General features: G+C 42.5%; 1 protein-coding gene across 2 annotated transcripts in view; it reads left to right on the top strand.

Annotated features, from left to right (window-relative positions):
* Positions 1-17,342, top strand: part of vipas39 (VPS33B interacting protein, apical-basolateral polarity regulator, spe-39 homolog) — a 62,402-nt gene that overhangs the window by 20,196 nt on the left and 24,864 nt on the right. For both annotated transcript variants that reach the window (XM_043697060.2, XM_087989631.1), the window contains exons 7-11: positions 6,159-6,215; positions 7,390-7,482; positions 9,596-9,629; positions 15,137-15,239; positions 15,835-15,862. In XM_043697060.2, coding sequence (XP_043552995.2) covers positions 6,159-6,215; positions 7,390-7,482; positions 9,596-9,629; positions 15,137-15,239; positions 15,835-15,862 — 315 coding nt within the window. The remainder of the gene's footprint in view (positions 1-6,158; positions 6,216-7,389; positions 7,483-9,595; positions 9,630-15,136; positions 15,240-15,834; positions 15,863-17,342) is intronic.

Here is a 17,342-nt window from a genome sequence, read left to right as displayed (position 1 = left end):
CTCCGGACTCCGGAACTCAATTCCTCTACCAATAAAAGCCAATACGCCATATGCCTTCTTCACCGCACTATTTTCCAGGGTGGCAACTTTCAGAGATCTGTGTACATGGAAACCAAGATCCCTCTGCTCATCCACACTACCAAGTATCCGACCATTAGTCCAGTACCCCATCTTTTTGTTACTCTTACCAAAGTGAATCACCTCACACTTACCTACATTGAACTCCATTTGCCACCTTTCTGCCCAGCTCTGCAGCTTATCTATATCCCGCTGTAACCTGACACATCCTTCCTAACTGTCAACAACTCCACCGACTTTCGTATCATCCGCAAACTTGCTCACCCAACCTTCTAGCCCCTTCTCCAGGTCATTTATAAAAATGACAAACAGCAATGGTCCCAAAACAGATCCTTGCGGAACACTGCTAGTAACTACACACCAAGATGAACCTTTACCATCAACTACTACCCTCTGTCTTCTTCCAGCCAGCCAATTCCTAATCCAAACCTCCAACTCACCCTCAATGCCATACCTCCGTATTTTTTGCAGTAGCCTACCATGGGGAACCTTATCAAATGCCTTACTAAAATCCATATACACCACATCTACCGCTTTACCCTCGTCTACCTCCTTAGTCACCTTCTCAAAGAATTCAGTAAGATTTGTGAGGCACGACCTGCCCTTCACAAAACCATGCTGACTATCCTTGATCACATTATTCCTATCCAGATGTTCATAAATCCTATCCCTTACAATTCTCTCTAAGACTTTGCCCACAACAGAAGTGAGACTCACCGGCCTATAGTTACTAGACACAATAAGACACAGAATTTATAGCAAAAGTTTACAGTGTGATGTAGCTGAAAATATACATTGAAAAATACCTTGATTGTTTGTTGAGTCTTTCATCTGTTCGAATACCGTGATAGTTTCACTTCTTTCCTGTGTAAATCACAAAACATTTTTAAAAGAGTTGCATTCTCAGGTTAACTGTAACAATTGGTATTCGCTAGACAATATGTTGAAGGTGTTAGCCCCCTGTGTTCTCTGTCTGTGCCATAATGTTTAGACTGATTCTAATCTAAAAGTCTGGGTGGGAACTTTTAGGGATCTATGAACATGGACTGATTCCTCTCTATTCATCCACACTACTAAGAATCTTACCACTAGCTCAGTACTCTGTATCCCTGTTGCTCCTTCCAAAGTGAATCACCTCACACTTTTCAGCATTAAACTCCATTTGCCTCTCTCAGCCCAGCTCTGCAGCTTATCTATGTCCCTCTGTAACCTGCAACATCCTTCTGCACTTTCCACAACTCCACCGACTTTAGTGTCATCCACAAATTTACTAACCCATCCTCGACGCCCTTATCCAAGTCATTTATAAAGATGGTAAACAGTAGTGGCTCCAAAACAGATCCTTGTGGTACACCGCTAGTAACTGAACTCCAGAATGAACATTTCCCATCAACCACCACCCTCTATCTTCTTTCAGCTAGCCAATTTCTAATCTAAACCACTAAATCACCCTCAATCCCAAGCCTCGGTATTTTCTGCAATAGCCTACCGTGGGGAACCTCATCAAACGCTTTACTGAAATCCATGTACACCACATCAACCATTTTACCCTCATCCACCTGTTTGGTCACCTTCTCCAAGAACTCAATAAGGTTTCTTAGATCTCTATAAAACCTATCTCTTATAATCCTTTCCAACGTTTTACTCACAACCAAAGTAAGGCTCACTAGTGTATAATTACCAGGGTTGTGTCCACTCACCTTCTTGAACAAGGGGACAACATTTGCTATTCTCCAGTCTTCCTGTACTATTCCTGTAGACAATGACAACATAAAGATCAAAGCCAAACGCTCTGCAATCTTCTCCCTAACTTCCCAGAGAATTCTAGGAAAAATCCCAATCAGACCCAGGGATTTATTTATTTTCACACTTTCCAGAATTGTTAACACCTCTTTATTCACCTCAATCCCATCTAGTCTAGTAGTCTGTATCTCAGTACTCTCCTTGACAACATTGTCTTTCTCATGTGCGATTACTAATGAAAAGTATTTATTTAGCACCTCTCCTATCTCTTCGGACTCCACACAGAACTTCCCACTACTGTCTTTGACAGGCCCTAAACATACTCTAGTCATTCTTTTATTTCTGACATAGCTACAGAAAGCTTTACTGTTTTCCTTGATCTTACCTGCCAAAGACTTCTCTTGTCACCTCCTGTCTCTTCTTAGCTCTCTCTTTAAGTCCTTCCAGGCTAACCTGTAACACTCGTGCACCCTAACTGAGCCTTCACGTCTTATCTTCATGTCTCTTGACAAGAGGCGGCACGGTGGCTCAGTGGTTAGCACTCCTGCTTCACAGCACCAGGGTTCTAGGTTCGATTCCAGCCTCGGTCGACTGTCTGTTCGGTGTTTGCACATTCTCCCTGTGTCTGCGTAGGTTTCCTCTGGGTTCTCTGGTTTCCTCCCATAGTCACAAAGATGTGCAGGTCCGGTGAATTGGCCATGCTAAATTGCCCATAGTGTTAGGTGCATTAGTCAGAGGGAAATGGGTCGAAGTGGGTTACTCTTCAGAGGGTCGGTGTGGATTTGTTGGGCCAAAGGGCCTGTTTCCACACTGTAGGGAATTTAATCTAATCTAAGAGATTCGACTTCTTTAGTAACCCACGGTTCCCTTGCTCGACCACTTCTTCCCTGCATGACAAGTACATATTTATCAAGGACACGCAGTAGCTGTTCCTTGAACAAGCTCCATACCGTACAGAATCCCAAACTAAACTAGTCCCACCTGCATGCTCCTGGTCCACATCCCTCCAAACCTATCCTATTCGTATACTTCCATACAGTTAAACGCTGTAACTGTATCTGCATTCACCACTTCTTCAGGAAATTCATTCCATATGTGAACAATCCTCTGTGTAAAAGATTTTCCCCCATGTCTTCTTTAAATCACTCTGCTCTCACCTTAAAAATGTACTGCCTAGTCTTGAAATCCCTTATCCTGGGAAAAGACACCTACCATTAACACTATCTATGTGCTTCATGATTCTCTTCTCAACCTCCTACGCTCCAATAAATTCATTTTTTTCATAATAATCGGTTTCAGCTTCATGAAACAGTGCTGGAAATATTATCTTGACACCTTGTTATGAACTAGGCCAGATCCCCTCAAAACATTTCAAGAATGTAGCCCAGACTCGAATTTTGCTAGTCGTTTTAAGCAGGTGTAATATGGATATTCCAGGAGAGATGCAGCTGGTCAAACCCCTTATTGTTAAACAAAACAGTATTTACTTCCAAGGTTACTGAATGAAACACAAACAAAGAAGAACAGAATATTGAATAACTTAACCTATCCAGAAATGCAAATGATCGTCCCAACTTAATGATGCTGTTTCAAATACTTGCAACAATCCTCATAAACCCCCCTTGGCTAAAAATGTCAAATCAAACACAGGTCTTACAGGAGAGAAGTCAAAGAGAGGGATCAGCATGGAACTGCTTCTTTCATTTAGCAGTTTCTTGGGCCAGCAGCCTCAAACTGCCTGACTGCTTTCAGGGAATAGCCAAACTGCCAAAACCAAAGAAGAACTGAGCTGGGAGAACTGGCCACTCCCCTTTCATCATACAAGTGTTTTTTATAAACTTGAAAGCCTTTTGCCTCCGGCAGTATCTGTTAGCGATAATCAAACTGCCCCAAAACCCTTCAAACTTAGACTTTTCAGAGCCTCTGCCTTTTACAATCTCTCTGAAATAGAAAACAAGGACAAAATAACCTATTAAAGGAGCATTATCACACCTTTCAGTTATTATTAAAAGTAACTCAAATTATAGCCTCACATCTAAGAATAAAGAATAGAAAACTACACAGAAATAGGGTCTTTGACCCATCAGGCTTTTGGGATTCTACTTGTCCAGGACATTATTTGGTTCCTTTTAGCCCTCTGAATTTCTTGTTTAAGATTTTTACTGCTTCCTTTCCTTCCTTAAGGGCCTTGTCTGCTTTCAGTTCCTTGTAGCTTACACATGTTTCCTTTCTCTTTTTGATTTAATTTCAATCTGTCTTGTCATTCAGGATTCCTGAATCTTTCCATTCTTATCTTTCAATCTCACAGAACATGCTGGCCCATAACTCTAATCAACTGGCCCTTAAAAGACTCCCACGTTTTCGATGTAGAGTTACCTTCAAACGACTGCCCCCAATGTAACTTCCCTAATTTCTGTCTAATATTAATGAAATAAGTCTTCCTCCATGTTAGTACTTCCATCTGAGGGCCTTCTTTTCCTTGTCCAAAACAATCTTAAAAATTATGACTGAAGATCTCTGTCACAGAATGTGTTGAAAGTAAAAGTCCTAATTCTCAATCTTCACCTTTAGACAAACATCCTCTGCTACCAATGTTAACTTGAATCTAAGCCTGTTTGAGGAATGCAACTCAAGATAACTTTTCTTTATGGGTAGAATTTAGTGACCATTAGTTACCCAGCTTCTACCGCACTTGCTGCCACCTGCCCCAAACAGAACCCCCACCTTAAAATAAAATTAAATGCAGTATACCAGTTCAGACATGTTAAGGTATACCTCTATGGCAGGTGGGACCTGAACCCAGATCTTCTGGCTGAGGTGTATGGAGATCTGCTTGTTTCTTCTTTAGATTTGCATCTTCAATCAATCAATTAACCCGAGCCATCAACATTAACGTTTGCAAAGTTGACACTGACAATTATCATCAATTATTGTAAAAACTCATCAGGTTTTCTAGTGTCCACTAGGGCAGGAAATTTGCTGTCATCATATGGGCTGTGCTGTATGTGTCTGCAGATCTACAGAAACATTCAACTGGAGGCTGTTTGGCCCATCATTCCTGCATCAGTTCTATTACCTAGTACCAATCTGCTGCCTTTACTCCATATCCCTGCACACCTTTTCTATCCAGATAATCATCCAGTACCCTCTTGAACCTGCCTTTGTCACGTTTTCAAGGAGTGCATTCCATATCATTGCTCAGCATATGAATCTTTTTTCACACATTACCCTTGGGCGTTTCCACATCACTTTAAATCTATGCCCTCTTTTATTTTCTTCCTTATATGAGCGGGAACAGATTCTTCCGATCTGCTCTGTCGAGCCCACTTATGATTTTGAAAATCTCTTTCAAATCTTTTCTCAATCATCTCTTGAGGAATACAGTCCGAACTTCTTCAGTCTATCCCCATTCTGAAGTAAGGTGGTTGACTCTTTAAGTAAAAACCGAAGGAACTGCAGATATTATAAATCAGAGATAAAAATTGAACTTGCTGGAAAAGCTCAGCAGGTCTGGCCGCATTTGTGTAGAGCAGTCAGAGTTAATGTATCTGATCGAGTGACCCTTCCTTGGAACTCCAGAAGGGTGACTCGACCCGAAACATTAACTCTGATTTCTCTCCACAGATGCTCCCGGACCTGCTGAGTCTTTCCAGTGATTTCTATATTATTTCTTTGTGTCCTCTGAAATGGCCTTGCAATCCATTCAGTTGAAAAGCATTTAGGGATGGACAACAAATGCTGGCCTAGCCAGAGGCTCCCATATCCCATGGAAGAATAATATAAATGTGCTGCATAACTTCAAGATGAATCTTTTCTCCACAATAGTACAGAAAGCAAAGCTAGACATAGCAACAAAAATGATGATTATTTGTACTTCTATTCATTGAATGTTTTTAGGCTATAAACAACAGACAGATATGTGGAAATGTGCTTTTCTTCCACATACCTTGCCCTTTAAGAATTTATTTTTAATGAATGCTGCTTATTGTGGCATTTGTAATGTGGTGATTATTTTACTGGACAATTATCAAACACCTGAACCAATGATCTAGAGCACTGATCTCTCCATTGGAAATTTGAATTCAGTTCATTGACAAAATATGGAATAAGAAGCTATTCTACACACAATGGAGTGTGCCTCACCACCATCTTCTCAAAAGTATTTAGGATTGGGCAGGAAATACCGGCCCTCCTGGCGACATTCACATCCTGTCAATGAATAATGAAAGATTTGACATTAAAGGAGTTAGCTGCGAACTCATTATGTTTTTGTGTAGCTTGTTCTGTTTTGATTCTGACTGGTGCTTCACCTTGAGTTTCCTGCTTTCTCTTCACAGGACATTTCAATTGATTGGAGTCCACTGGAGACAGTTAGACAGATGCAGAAAGGCAGGGTATGGTGAAATACTGACAAAGATTCTTTTGCAGTCTACTTCTTTCTTTGTGATATAGTGTCATTGACACCAGGGACTTGCCACTCCCTTTCCCCAGTGTCATTATAAATCTATGACACAGCGAACGTTTCCAACCAGAGAGAATCTAACCATTCAAAGGCATGATCATTGCTGTATCCCCACAGTGAACATCCTAGTGGTAACCATGGATCATAAACAACAATATTAGCCATATAACTATTGTGATACAAGAGTAGGTCAGAGTCTAGGAATTGTCCAGTGAGTAACTAATCTCCTGACTCTCTAAAACCTGTCCACCATCTACAAGGCACGAGTGAGAAGTATGATGGAATATTCCCCATTTGCCTGATTGGATGCAGTGCCAGCAACACTGAAGAAGTTGAGACCCCTACTGTCTAAAAGACGCAATATGGCAATTCATCAAGACTCCGTTGACACCATTGTCCAAACCTATGACCACTATCATTTAGAAAAGTGAGGGCAGCAGATACATGGGAACAACACCTCCTGCAAGTTCTCCTCCAAGCCACTTACCATCCTGACTTTGAAATATACCCCAATCCATCAGTGTCACTGGGTCAAGATCCTGGAATTTCCTCCCTAATGTCATTGTGGATCTAGCTAAGCACATGGACTGCAGCATTTCAAGAAGACAGCTTGTCCTTCTCAAGGGCACCTAGACATGGGTAATAAATGCTGGCCAGCTAATGTCATCCACATCCCAAGAGTGAGTATAAAAAATAAAGTGTAAGCACGATGCTGTGTGTCTACAGGAAACGTTCTTTTCAAGAGGGATTGCAGGGGGAATGGAATAGTAGGGTAGGGTGGAGACCATGATAGCTGAGACTAACCAACATTCACAGATGATTTATTTCCTGGGATTGTTGGTCACATTGTTTCATTCTTGCTTCACCTCCAGAACTATGACTGATTGTAGTGAACCAATTGCTGGGGTATGTTGCAGTAGAGAGCCAATAGGTTGTGAACGAAAACATTGAAAACAGAGTACTTAAATTAGTTGGAGAAAGCTTGAACTAAATGAAATGTAGTTGCCCTCTTCCTCTCTGACATTTACACACACCCACATACATTGTTTCTATCTTTATGAAACCAGCATTTATTTTTGCTGATTGTGTACCAATTTGTTTTTCAGATGTACTCCTTAGAGAGGTTTCGCTCCTTGAATGAGAAACTACATCTCGTGGATGAAGCTGTTCGTACACACGATGGAAATGTCATCACTGCAGTGAGTGCTTATTGGAAACACCACTTGGTTTATGATTTCTTTTGCTGAATACAGTGTGAATCTCAGTCTGATGGAGAATAGTGAGAGTGTTAGGGATATTTCGGCCTGACTGGGATATTTAAACTTTTCTCACTCACTCTCACTGTGTCTCTCCTCTTTTCAGATGCACCTTAAAGCTCACCAGTTTATCCCAACTATCTGCTCCCTGTTTATCTGTTTAAGAGGTCTTTGGTGGGAGAAAGTGAGGACTGCAGATGCTGGAGATCAGAGCTGAAAAATGTGTTGCTGGAAAAGCAACCCACCAACCTCCAGATACATCGTATCATCCTTTGTCATTTCCGCCACCTCCAAACAGACCCCACCACCAAGGATATACTTCCCTCCCCTCCCCTATCAGCATTCCGGAAAGACCACTCCCTCCGCGACTCCCTCGTCAGGTCCACACCCCCTACCAACCCAACCTCCACACCCGGCACCTTCCCCTGCAACCGCAAGAAATGCTCACACCTCCCCCCTCACTTCCCTCCAAGGCCCCAAGGGATCCTTCCATATCCGTCACAAATTCACCTGCACCTCCACACACATCATTTACTGCACCCGATGTGGCCTCCTCTACATTGGGGAGACAGGCCGCCTACTTGCGGAACGTTTCAGAGAACACCTCTGGGATACCCACACCAACCAACCCAACCGCCCCGTGGCGGAACACTTTAACTCCCCCTCCCACTCCGCCAAGGACATGCAGGTCCTTGGCCGCCTCCATCGCCAGACCATGGCAACATGACGCCTGGAGGAAGAGCGCCTCATCTTCTGCCTAGGAACCCTCCAACCACAAGGGATGAATGCAGATTTCTCCAGCTTCCTCATTTCCCCTCCCCCCACCTTATCTCAGTCCCAACCCTTGGACTCAGCACCACCTTCTTGACCTGCAATCTTCTTCCCGATCTCTCCGCCCCCACCCCTTCTCCGGCCTATCACCCTCACCTTACCCTCCTTCCACCTATCGCATTCCCAACGCCCCTCCTCCAAGTCTCTCCTCCCTACCTTTTATCTTAGCCTGCTTGGCACATCTTCCTCATTCGTGAAGAAGGGCTTGTGCCCGAAACGTCGATTCTTCTGCTCCTTGGATGCTGCCTGACCTGCTGCGCTTTTCCAGCAACACATTTCTCAGCTAAGAGCTCTTTGGTGGCTGGTTCTCAAATTTTGTTTCATGACTCTGCTGCGAAGGGCTTTGTGATGCTTCACAGTGTTAAAGGTGCATTTTAGGTATGAACAAATTGTTCTTGCTGTGCTTTGGCTCCGTGCAGCAATCATGACAAAATCTGATGTCCTTAGATATGTATCTCCACTCAGTTGGTTCTGCTGTAGTCAATGCATAATCAGAGACTGATCACCCAACAACGTCCTGGTTAAGTTGAAAGCAGAGTTGTTATGAGAAAAACATTCATGGCTAACATAAAGGGAAATCCCAATGCCTCCATGAGCAGGTAAGGAGTAGATAGGTGGTAAAAGGGGTCAATTAGGGACGAGAAAAGGTATTTACAAATGGAGGCATGAGGCATACCTGAGGTGTTAATTAATACTCCACATATGTTTTTTAACTGTGAGCCAGATGATACCCAGACCATGATGACAAAGTGTCACTGGGTTAACGAGCTAGAAATCAAGCCTGGCTATTCCCAGGGTCATCACAAAATTTAAAGTCATGATTTGGAGGTGCCGGTGTTGGACTGGGGTGTACAAAGTTAAAAATCACATAACACCAGGTTATAGTCCAACAGGTTTATTTGAAAGCTCTAGCTTTCGGAGCCCTGCTCCTTCACAATCATCTGAAGGATGGTTGCAATGCCAATGAAGTAAAGAATTTATATTTCAGTTTGCAAGTTGGCATTTGAGGGGAGGAAGGATGTGAAGTAGTGAGGAGCTTGTAATACAGATTGTCCACTATATGTAATATTTTGAAGGTGAGTGGGATAATTATATTCTTATTGAACAGCATTCGTTCAGTTTTTCGCTCACGGATGATAGAGAAGCTTGTTTAATTATCTGACTTTAATGTTTATTGTAACTAGGGTCAATATTTACGAAAGCTTTCTCAAATTATTTCTTACAGGTTTTGATCTTTTTGAAAAAATCATTAAGCAAAGGTATGTACTTGTTTAACTTCCATGTTATAGTAACTAGGGACCAGTATTGAGAACTGAAATCCTTGGCCAATTTTTATCAGCAAGGTACCATTCACTTCTGGTGGCTTAGCAACTGGGCTTATACACACCAGTAATATTCCATATGCAATCATAACTTTGCATGGAGTAGTGCAATGTCAACACTGGGAAAGCAGGGATAGGAGAGTTACAATCAGTTTCAATGTTTGCACGTTTCTAAGGGGGGGTCACAGAGGTGTTTAAGTTGAGGTTGGTTAGGATGCCTGAACGTTTTTAGTGTCTAGTCACCTTTGTCATGCAAAGGTCAAAGTGAGGACTTCAGATCCTGGAGACCAGAGTCAAAAGGTGTGGCACAGGAAAAGCACAGCCAGTCAAGCAGCATCCGAAGGGCAGGAGAGTCGATTCTCCTGCTCCTCAGAAGCTGCCTGATCAGCTGTTTTTTTCCAGCGCCACACCTTTTGACTTGGTCATGCAAAGGCAGATGAACTGTGTGCCCTGCACAGTACAAACAGGTTACCTGAAATGAACAGTGCAGTTTGTAGATGAAACTGCATTTACAGTTGAGAGATATGTGACTGTACAGTGGGACGGTTTATAACAGTACTTGCTTAGAAAGGCTCACTGAATTTACAGGACTGTATTCGTCCTACCCTGTTGAGTGAAGATAACTGGTTGGCGTGTATCTTCAGTGGCATGATAAAGTGAACTCTCAGCACATTTCTACTTGGAGAGCCTGTACTAAAGGTTTACCAGATTGATTCCCGGGGTGGCAGGATTGATGTATGAAGAGAGACTAGATTGATTTGGTGTGTACTTCTTGGAATTTAGTAGGATGAGGGGGTGGCTCTCCAATCATAGATCATCTCATCGAATTCTAACATGACCAGACAGAGTAAGTGAAAGGATGTTCCCTATGACTGGAGGGAGTCACAGTCTAAAAATACAGTTAGGCCATTTAAAACTGATTTGACGAGAAATTTCTTCAGAGAGTGGTGAGATTTCAAATTCTCTATCACAGAAAGTGGTTGAGGCCAAAACATTGAATGTTTTCAAGAAGGACTTAGATATAGTTCTTAGGCTAAAAGGGATGAAGGGTATGGGAAGAAAGCAGGAACAGGATACTGAAATGAATGGTCAGCCATGATCACAATGAATGGTGGGGCAGGCTTGAAGAGCCCGGTCCTGTTCTTGTTTTCTGTGTTTCACTTACTTGATAGAGAGAAAGTGAGGACTGCAGATGCTGGAGATTAGAATCGAAAAGTGTGGTGCAGGAAAAGCACAGGTCAGGCAGCATCTATAGAGCTGGAGTAAGCCCTTCGTCAGGAATGTTGGCGGTGGGGGAAGGGGGCTGAGAGATAAATGGGAGGGAGCGGGGCTGGGGGGATGGTAGCTGGGAAGGTGATAGGTCGATGCAAGTGAGGGGGGTGTGTGATGGTGACACGTCTGAGAGGATAGTGGAGCAGATAGGTGGTAAGGAAGATGGACAGGTAGGACAGTTCAAGAGGACAGTGCCAAGTTGGAGGGTTGAATCTGGGATGAGGTGGGGGAGGGGAGATTTGCAAACTAGTGAAATCTACCTTGATGCAATGTGTTTGGAGGGTCACAAAGCAGAAGATGAGGCGATCTTTCTCCAGTGGTCAGGTGGCTTTGATTTGGTGATGGAGAAGGCCCAGGACTTGCATGTCCTTGGTAGAGTGGGAGAGGGAGTTGGCCACAGGACAGTGGGGTTGTTTGATGCACGCGTCCCAGAGATGTTCCCTGCAACATTCTGCGAGTTGGTGTCCTGTCTCCTCAATGTAGAGGAGATCACATCAAGAGCAACGGACACAGTAGATGAGGTGTTTGGATGATTAGATTAGATTAGATTCCCTACAGTATGGAAACAGGCCCTTTGGGCCAACAAGTCCACACTGACCATCTAAAGAGTAACCCACCCAGACCCATTCCCCTACCCTATGGGTACCCCTGACTAATGCACCTATTACAATGGGCAGTTTAGCATGGCCAATTAACCTGGCCTGTGCATCTTTGGATTGTGGGAGGAAACCAGAGCACCTGGAGGAAACCCATGCAGACATGGGGAGAATGTGCAAACTCCACACACACAGTCATCTGAGGCGGAAATCGAACCCAAGTCCCTGGCGCTGTGAGGCAGTGGTGTTAAACACTGTGCTGCCCCATTGTGCAGGAAAATCTCTGCTGGATATGGAAGAATCCTTTGGGGCCTTGGATGAAGGTAATGGGGGAGGTGCGGGCGCAGGTTTTACACCTAATGTGCCTCAAGGGAAAGTGTTGAGAGTGGAGGGTGGTTTGGCATGGGTTGATGGAGGTGGACCTAACAAGGGACTTGTGGAAGGAATGATCTCTGCAGAATGCAGTTTGGGGAGGCGACAAAAATATATTTCTGGTGGTGGGTCTGATTGTGGGTTGCGAAATACAACGTATTATCCTCTGCCATATAGCGCATTATCCACCACAATTTCTGCCATAGAGCGCATTATCCTCCGCTGTTTCTGCCACCTACAATCAGACCCCATCACCAGAGATATATTTCCCTCTCCACCCCTCTGCATTCCGCAGAGACCATTCCCTCCGCGACTCCCTCATTGGGCCCACACCTTCCCTTGCCGCCACAAGAGGTGCAAAGCCTGTGCCCATACCTCCCCCATCACCTCCATTCAAGGCCCCATTCTCAACATCTTCAACATCTGGCAGAGATTTTCCTGCATTTTCAAACGCCTCATCTACAGTGTCCATCAATGTGATCTCCTCTACATTAGGGAGACAGGATGCCAACCTGTGGAATGTTTCAGGGAACATCTCTGGGACACAAGCACCAAACAACCCTCCCGCCTTGTGGCTGACCACTTCAACTCCCCCTCCCACTTCCCCTCCCACTCCCCCAAGGATATGCAGGCCCTGGGCGGCCTCCACCACCAAATTCAAGCCACCCGACGATTGGAGGTAGAACGCCTCATCTTCCACCTTGGAACCCAACCACACGGCATTGACGTTGACTTCACCAGTTTCCTTATTTCCCCTCCCCCCACCTCATTCCAAAACCCACCCTCCAACTTGGCACCACCCCGACCTATCCCCATCACCCCCAACTTGCATCTACCTATCGCCTTCCCAACTACCTTCCCCCACCCCCACCCTCACCCTCCTATTTATTCTCAGGTGCTCCGCCCACCTCATTCCTGATGAAGAGTTTATGCCTGAAACGTCAATTCTCCTGTTCCTTGGATGCTGCCTGACCTGCTGTGCTTTTCCGGCACCACACACTATTTGAAAGAGGATTATATGAATATTTCAAACTAATAATAATCTCTTTCCTAATTAATTACCTCAAATGCTTAACCTTAAATTCAGGACTCTTTCATGTAAGTTGTTTGAGGATGTGGTTAGCGCTGGCTTGGCCAGCATTTGTTGTGTATTACTTACTGCCAAAGAGAAGGTGATGCTGAATTGCCTCCTTGACCCACTGCAATTCTTCTGGCATAAGTTAAGATACAATGCTGTTTGTAAGGGAGTTGCAGGACTTTAAGCCAGCAACCTTCATCATCAATCTTTTCTAAGCCAGTACCTCCAATCATGTGACCACATATCTCATGGAAATGTCTACCTTGCCATGAATTGTCATGCTGCAATGCTCCATTACTGAAGTCAATCAGTAGTGTTGTTAACACTAGTGATAATTGCTAATCCTACTTCCTCCACACAATGGCACTACTACGAGTTAAATTGAAACTTACATTGCAAGTTTTTGTTTTACCCCTAGATGGTGCTGTCAGTTCTCTGTACAAGCATAAACTGAAACTTCAAGCTGGAGTTTTACCTAGGTGACAGTTATTTCCAGCCAAATTCCAGTGAATCACCCAAAATTGATCAAATCAGCATTGTGTCAACACAACAGCTTCCATTTATATAGTGCCTTTAAAGGAATGAAATATCTCAGGGTGCTTAAGTTACAGAAACGTAACTGGCATTGAGCAGGATTGGCATTTCCTTAAACTTAAAATCAACTAAAACTTAACACTGTCTTAAAGAAATTTTAGCTGGAAATCAACTCCACCCACAAATTGGCTGTCCCAGATTGAATTAATCGACATTGTGAGTTTTCAATAATCTCTCCACTTTTCTGGCCTTCAAGGTGATTCTTAGTTTTAATTTTGTGTGCAAGAGCAGAGATAAGCAGGTTTTTAAAAAGCTGGTATGTATTAAAATATTTAATTTCTTTTGAAACCGTTTGCATTACACCAATGAAACTAGTAAGTGGCTCTGTATAGTTTTTACGAATTTCAGTTCTTTAAAATCTGGCTATTTACAGGTGGTGGAACTCAAATGTTTATATTTGGTAATAAACCAATTTTCAGTTATATCAATAAAACAACACCAGATTATCACTTCGAAATACTTCGGGGAACATTATTTGAAAAGCTATAGCATTTTAAAGTGCTGCCCAATTGTGCTGATTCATGGACCATTTTCCAAGTATACAGAGGAGTTTGAGTAAAATCTTGAACATAGAATAAATCTGCAGCATTTATGGTGTAATCTTGAGAGCAATTTGCACTCATAGTGGAAATTATATCCACAGAATTCAAGAATAAATATACATAACACCCAGGAAACCATTTTGCGCAGGCATGATGGCTAAATAGCACCCTGTGCTTTTTCATTCTTTGAGAGAGGCTTCAGATACTGAGAACCTTTTCAATTGACATGGAGAAGGCGGAGTAGAAACAATAGAGGTTATTAAAATTCTGAAGTATTTCTGATGAAGCAAGGAAATACAATTTCCTCTGGTCAAGAAAGCATTGAGAAAGAGTCATAAATTATAATTGTCAATGAGATTAAGGACAGAAGCCAGGACATTTTTTTTAGAGGAAATTATTAAAGTGTGAAATATGTTGCTACAGGGTGTGATTGAATCAGAGATCCATTTAACTTTTAGAAGATTGATGAGTATTTTAAAATATTACGGGATAAATGCAGAACAAAGGGATTAGATTGCTGTCATAAGAAGCTTGTACAGGCACATTTGACTGATTGGTATCCTCTGTGCAGCAGACATATCATAACCTCTCTCAGGCGGTTGAAACAGACATAGTTAAAAGACATTTTCACTACTGAATGTGGGTGGAAGCAGAATTCAAGTTAATGTTTAAAAGGGGAGAAGAGTAAATATTTGAAAAGAGCAAAAAATGGAACAGGTATTGTGGAGAGGAATGGATGACATGAATAGCTCTTTTTGAGAGTTGGCAACTGTGAGGGCACAAATGGCGTTTTCATGTTGTGACATTTTGTGGTTTTACATCTAACAAAAAGGAAATTGATTAATATGTATTTTTAAGGTTAAACTGACTTTTCTCTGGTAGAACGCTGATGGTAAGAGCACTTTTCAAAAAAAGTTGTATAATTCAGTAACTAACGTATTTTGTGTGTTGGCAATTTGCCATGCCTATCTGGATTTGTGTGTATTGTAGAAGTATTATTTCGAGAGCTGGAGTACCGGCAGGTTGCCCTACAACATTTTATCTACTATCTGAAAGAGACGGGGGAACAGAAACTACTGTTGGAGGTGCTCAAGTAAGGAGGCCTTTTTGTATTCTGCTGTTCTTGTTCATTTTTGGAATACAATCAGTCTGAGAATAAAGCATAAAAGACTAATTCAAATGAACACAGGTTAACAAGAAATTGTGCAAATAAATGAGCTCTTAGAGATCAGGAGCTTATGGCCAAAATTGAGAACAATGGGTAACTTGGCAAAAGGGCAAGCTATTAGAAAAACTCCCGTTCCACCCCACACTCAATCACTCAAAGGCTGTCTGTGTCTGGGATGGAGGCAAAGAATGGAAAAGGAATGATAAATGTAAAGAAAGCAGCAAGTTAGATAAGTTTGACTCCCAGTCTCACTGCAGCTGATCTGAAGTAAGGAAGCACCAAGATGCTTGAATGGGCCTCAGGAATAGGAAAGGTAACGTGGTATTAGCCAGGATTCCCACTCGTGATCAATATCTAGTCATTATCGGGTAGGGATAGAATGAGCTTTTGCCAGATGACATTAGTGTGGCAATAAGTGACAGCTTCAAAAGTAGATAAAGAAGCAAGGTTAAATAAGGATAAAATCTCTGCAAATGGTAAGCAAAGTGACATTAAAAGTCTACTTTTTTTTTAAATGCAGGGTTCTGGGAAGAACAGAAGAGGCTGCAGTAAGTATGGTGCAGCTTAGCGATACAGAATAGAGCTCTGTACGATCCACTCATACATTCACCAATTGAGTCTAGTAACTGTTTTGGGGTGCGATGGTGTTGTGGTCATCCAGAAAATATAAATTTAATTTAAAAGATCTGGAAATACGGAGCTGGCATGTGACCATGGAGTTGTAAGATTATTTTAATATCCTGTAGAAAAATAAACCTGCTATCCATACCTTGACTTGCTTATATATGACGCCAGTCCCACACTGACTTGATGGACTCTTAACTGCCATATTCTAATAAAATGCTGCTGGGCTTCAAAAAGAGATCTGCTTGTCACCACCAATTTTTTGAGGGACCTAGACATGAATAATCAAAGACTGTGGCACTCACGTCACAAGAGTGAATTAAAATGAAATGTAAAATGCACAGTCAAATCCTCCTCTATACTTTCCCATTGAACACCCCCAGGTTTAGTGCAGCATTAGTGAGGTTGTATAACCTTCTCAACAATGTATTGTGGCTTCACACCTCGAGTGGCTAAAGTGACTATGTCACTGTTGTTTTGCTGTGATATTTTAAATTCCTACACAGTCATTCTAAAGGAGGTTTTCCCAGTAAAAATGAACAATAAGTGATTTCAATGAACTGATATGCCAATAAACTGACAGAGAGAGATAATGGCCATGTCTTTGGGCCTGGGCTGAAACTGAATCCAGGCCCAGAGGTACGATAATGAAGGATTCCCAGTTGTTATTTAATCCCGCAACTGTCCTGTAATTAAGTGGCATCCCATTAATAACTTTTATAAGTCAAACGTTCCTAACCCGATGTGATCTTTTACCCACGAAATACTATAAGGAATGACTAAATTACCTCATAGAGAGAGTCATGCCACATAGAAACAGGCCTTTCAGCCCTACATGTCTGTGCCAGCCGTGCTACATTAATCTTACTTAGCTGCACTTAGAAACATAGAAAATAGGTGCAGGAGTAGACCATTCAGCCCTTAGAGCCTGTGCCACCATTCAATACAAACATGACTAATCATGTAATTTCAGTATCCCACTCCCGCTTTCTCTCCATATCTTTTGCTCCATTTAGCTACAAGGGCCATGTCCAGCTCCATCCTGAATATATCTAACAAACTGGCCCCAACAACTTGCTCTGTAGCCTACTTTGCTTTGCAGTTTGTGTTCATCCAGATGTTCTTAAGTATTGCAAGAGTACCTAACCTCCATCTCACAGGCAGCACATTCCATATAAATGTTTTTTCAGATCTCCACTAAACTACTTGCTCCTCACTTTAAACTAATGCCGTCTAGCCTTAGACATGTCTGCCACGGGGAAATGATTCTTACAATCTACTCTGTTATATGCCTTTCATAATTGTGTATACCTCAATTAGATCCTCCCTTAGCTTCCTCTGCTCTAAGGAAAATAAATCTTCCTCGTAGCTGAGACTTTTCACCTCAGGCAAGTTTAGATTAGA

The sequence above is a fragment of the Chiloscyllium plagiosum genome, unplaced genomic scaffold (genome assembly GCF_037043375.1).
Source record: "Chiloscyllium plagiosum isolate Xiang-an unplaced genomic scaffold, Cpla_swu_hap1 HiC_scaffold_8, whole genome shotgun sequence".
Classification (NCBI taxonomy): Eukaryota; Metazoa; Chordata; class Chondrichthyes; order Orectolobiformes; family Hemiscylliidae; genus Chiloscyllium; species Chiloscyllium plagiosum.
This window is presented reverse-complemented; position numbering and strand designations above follow the sequence as displayed.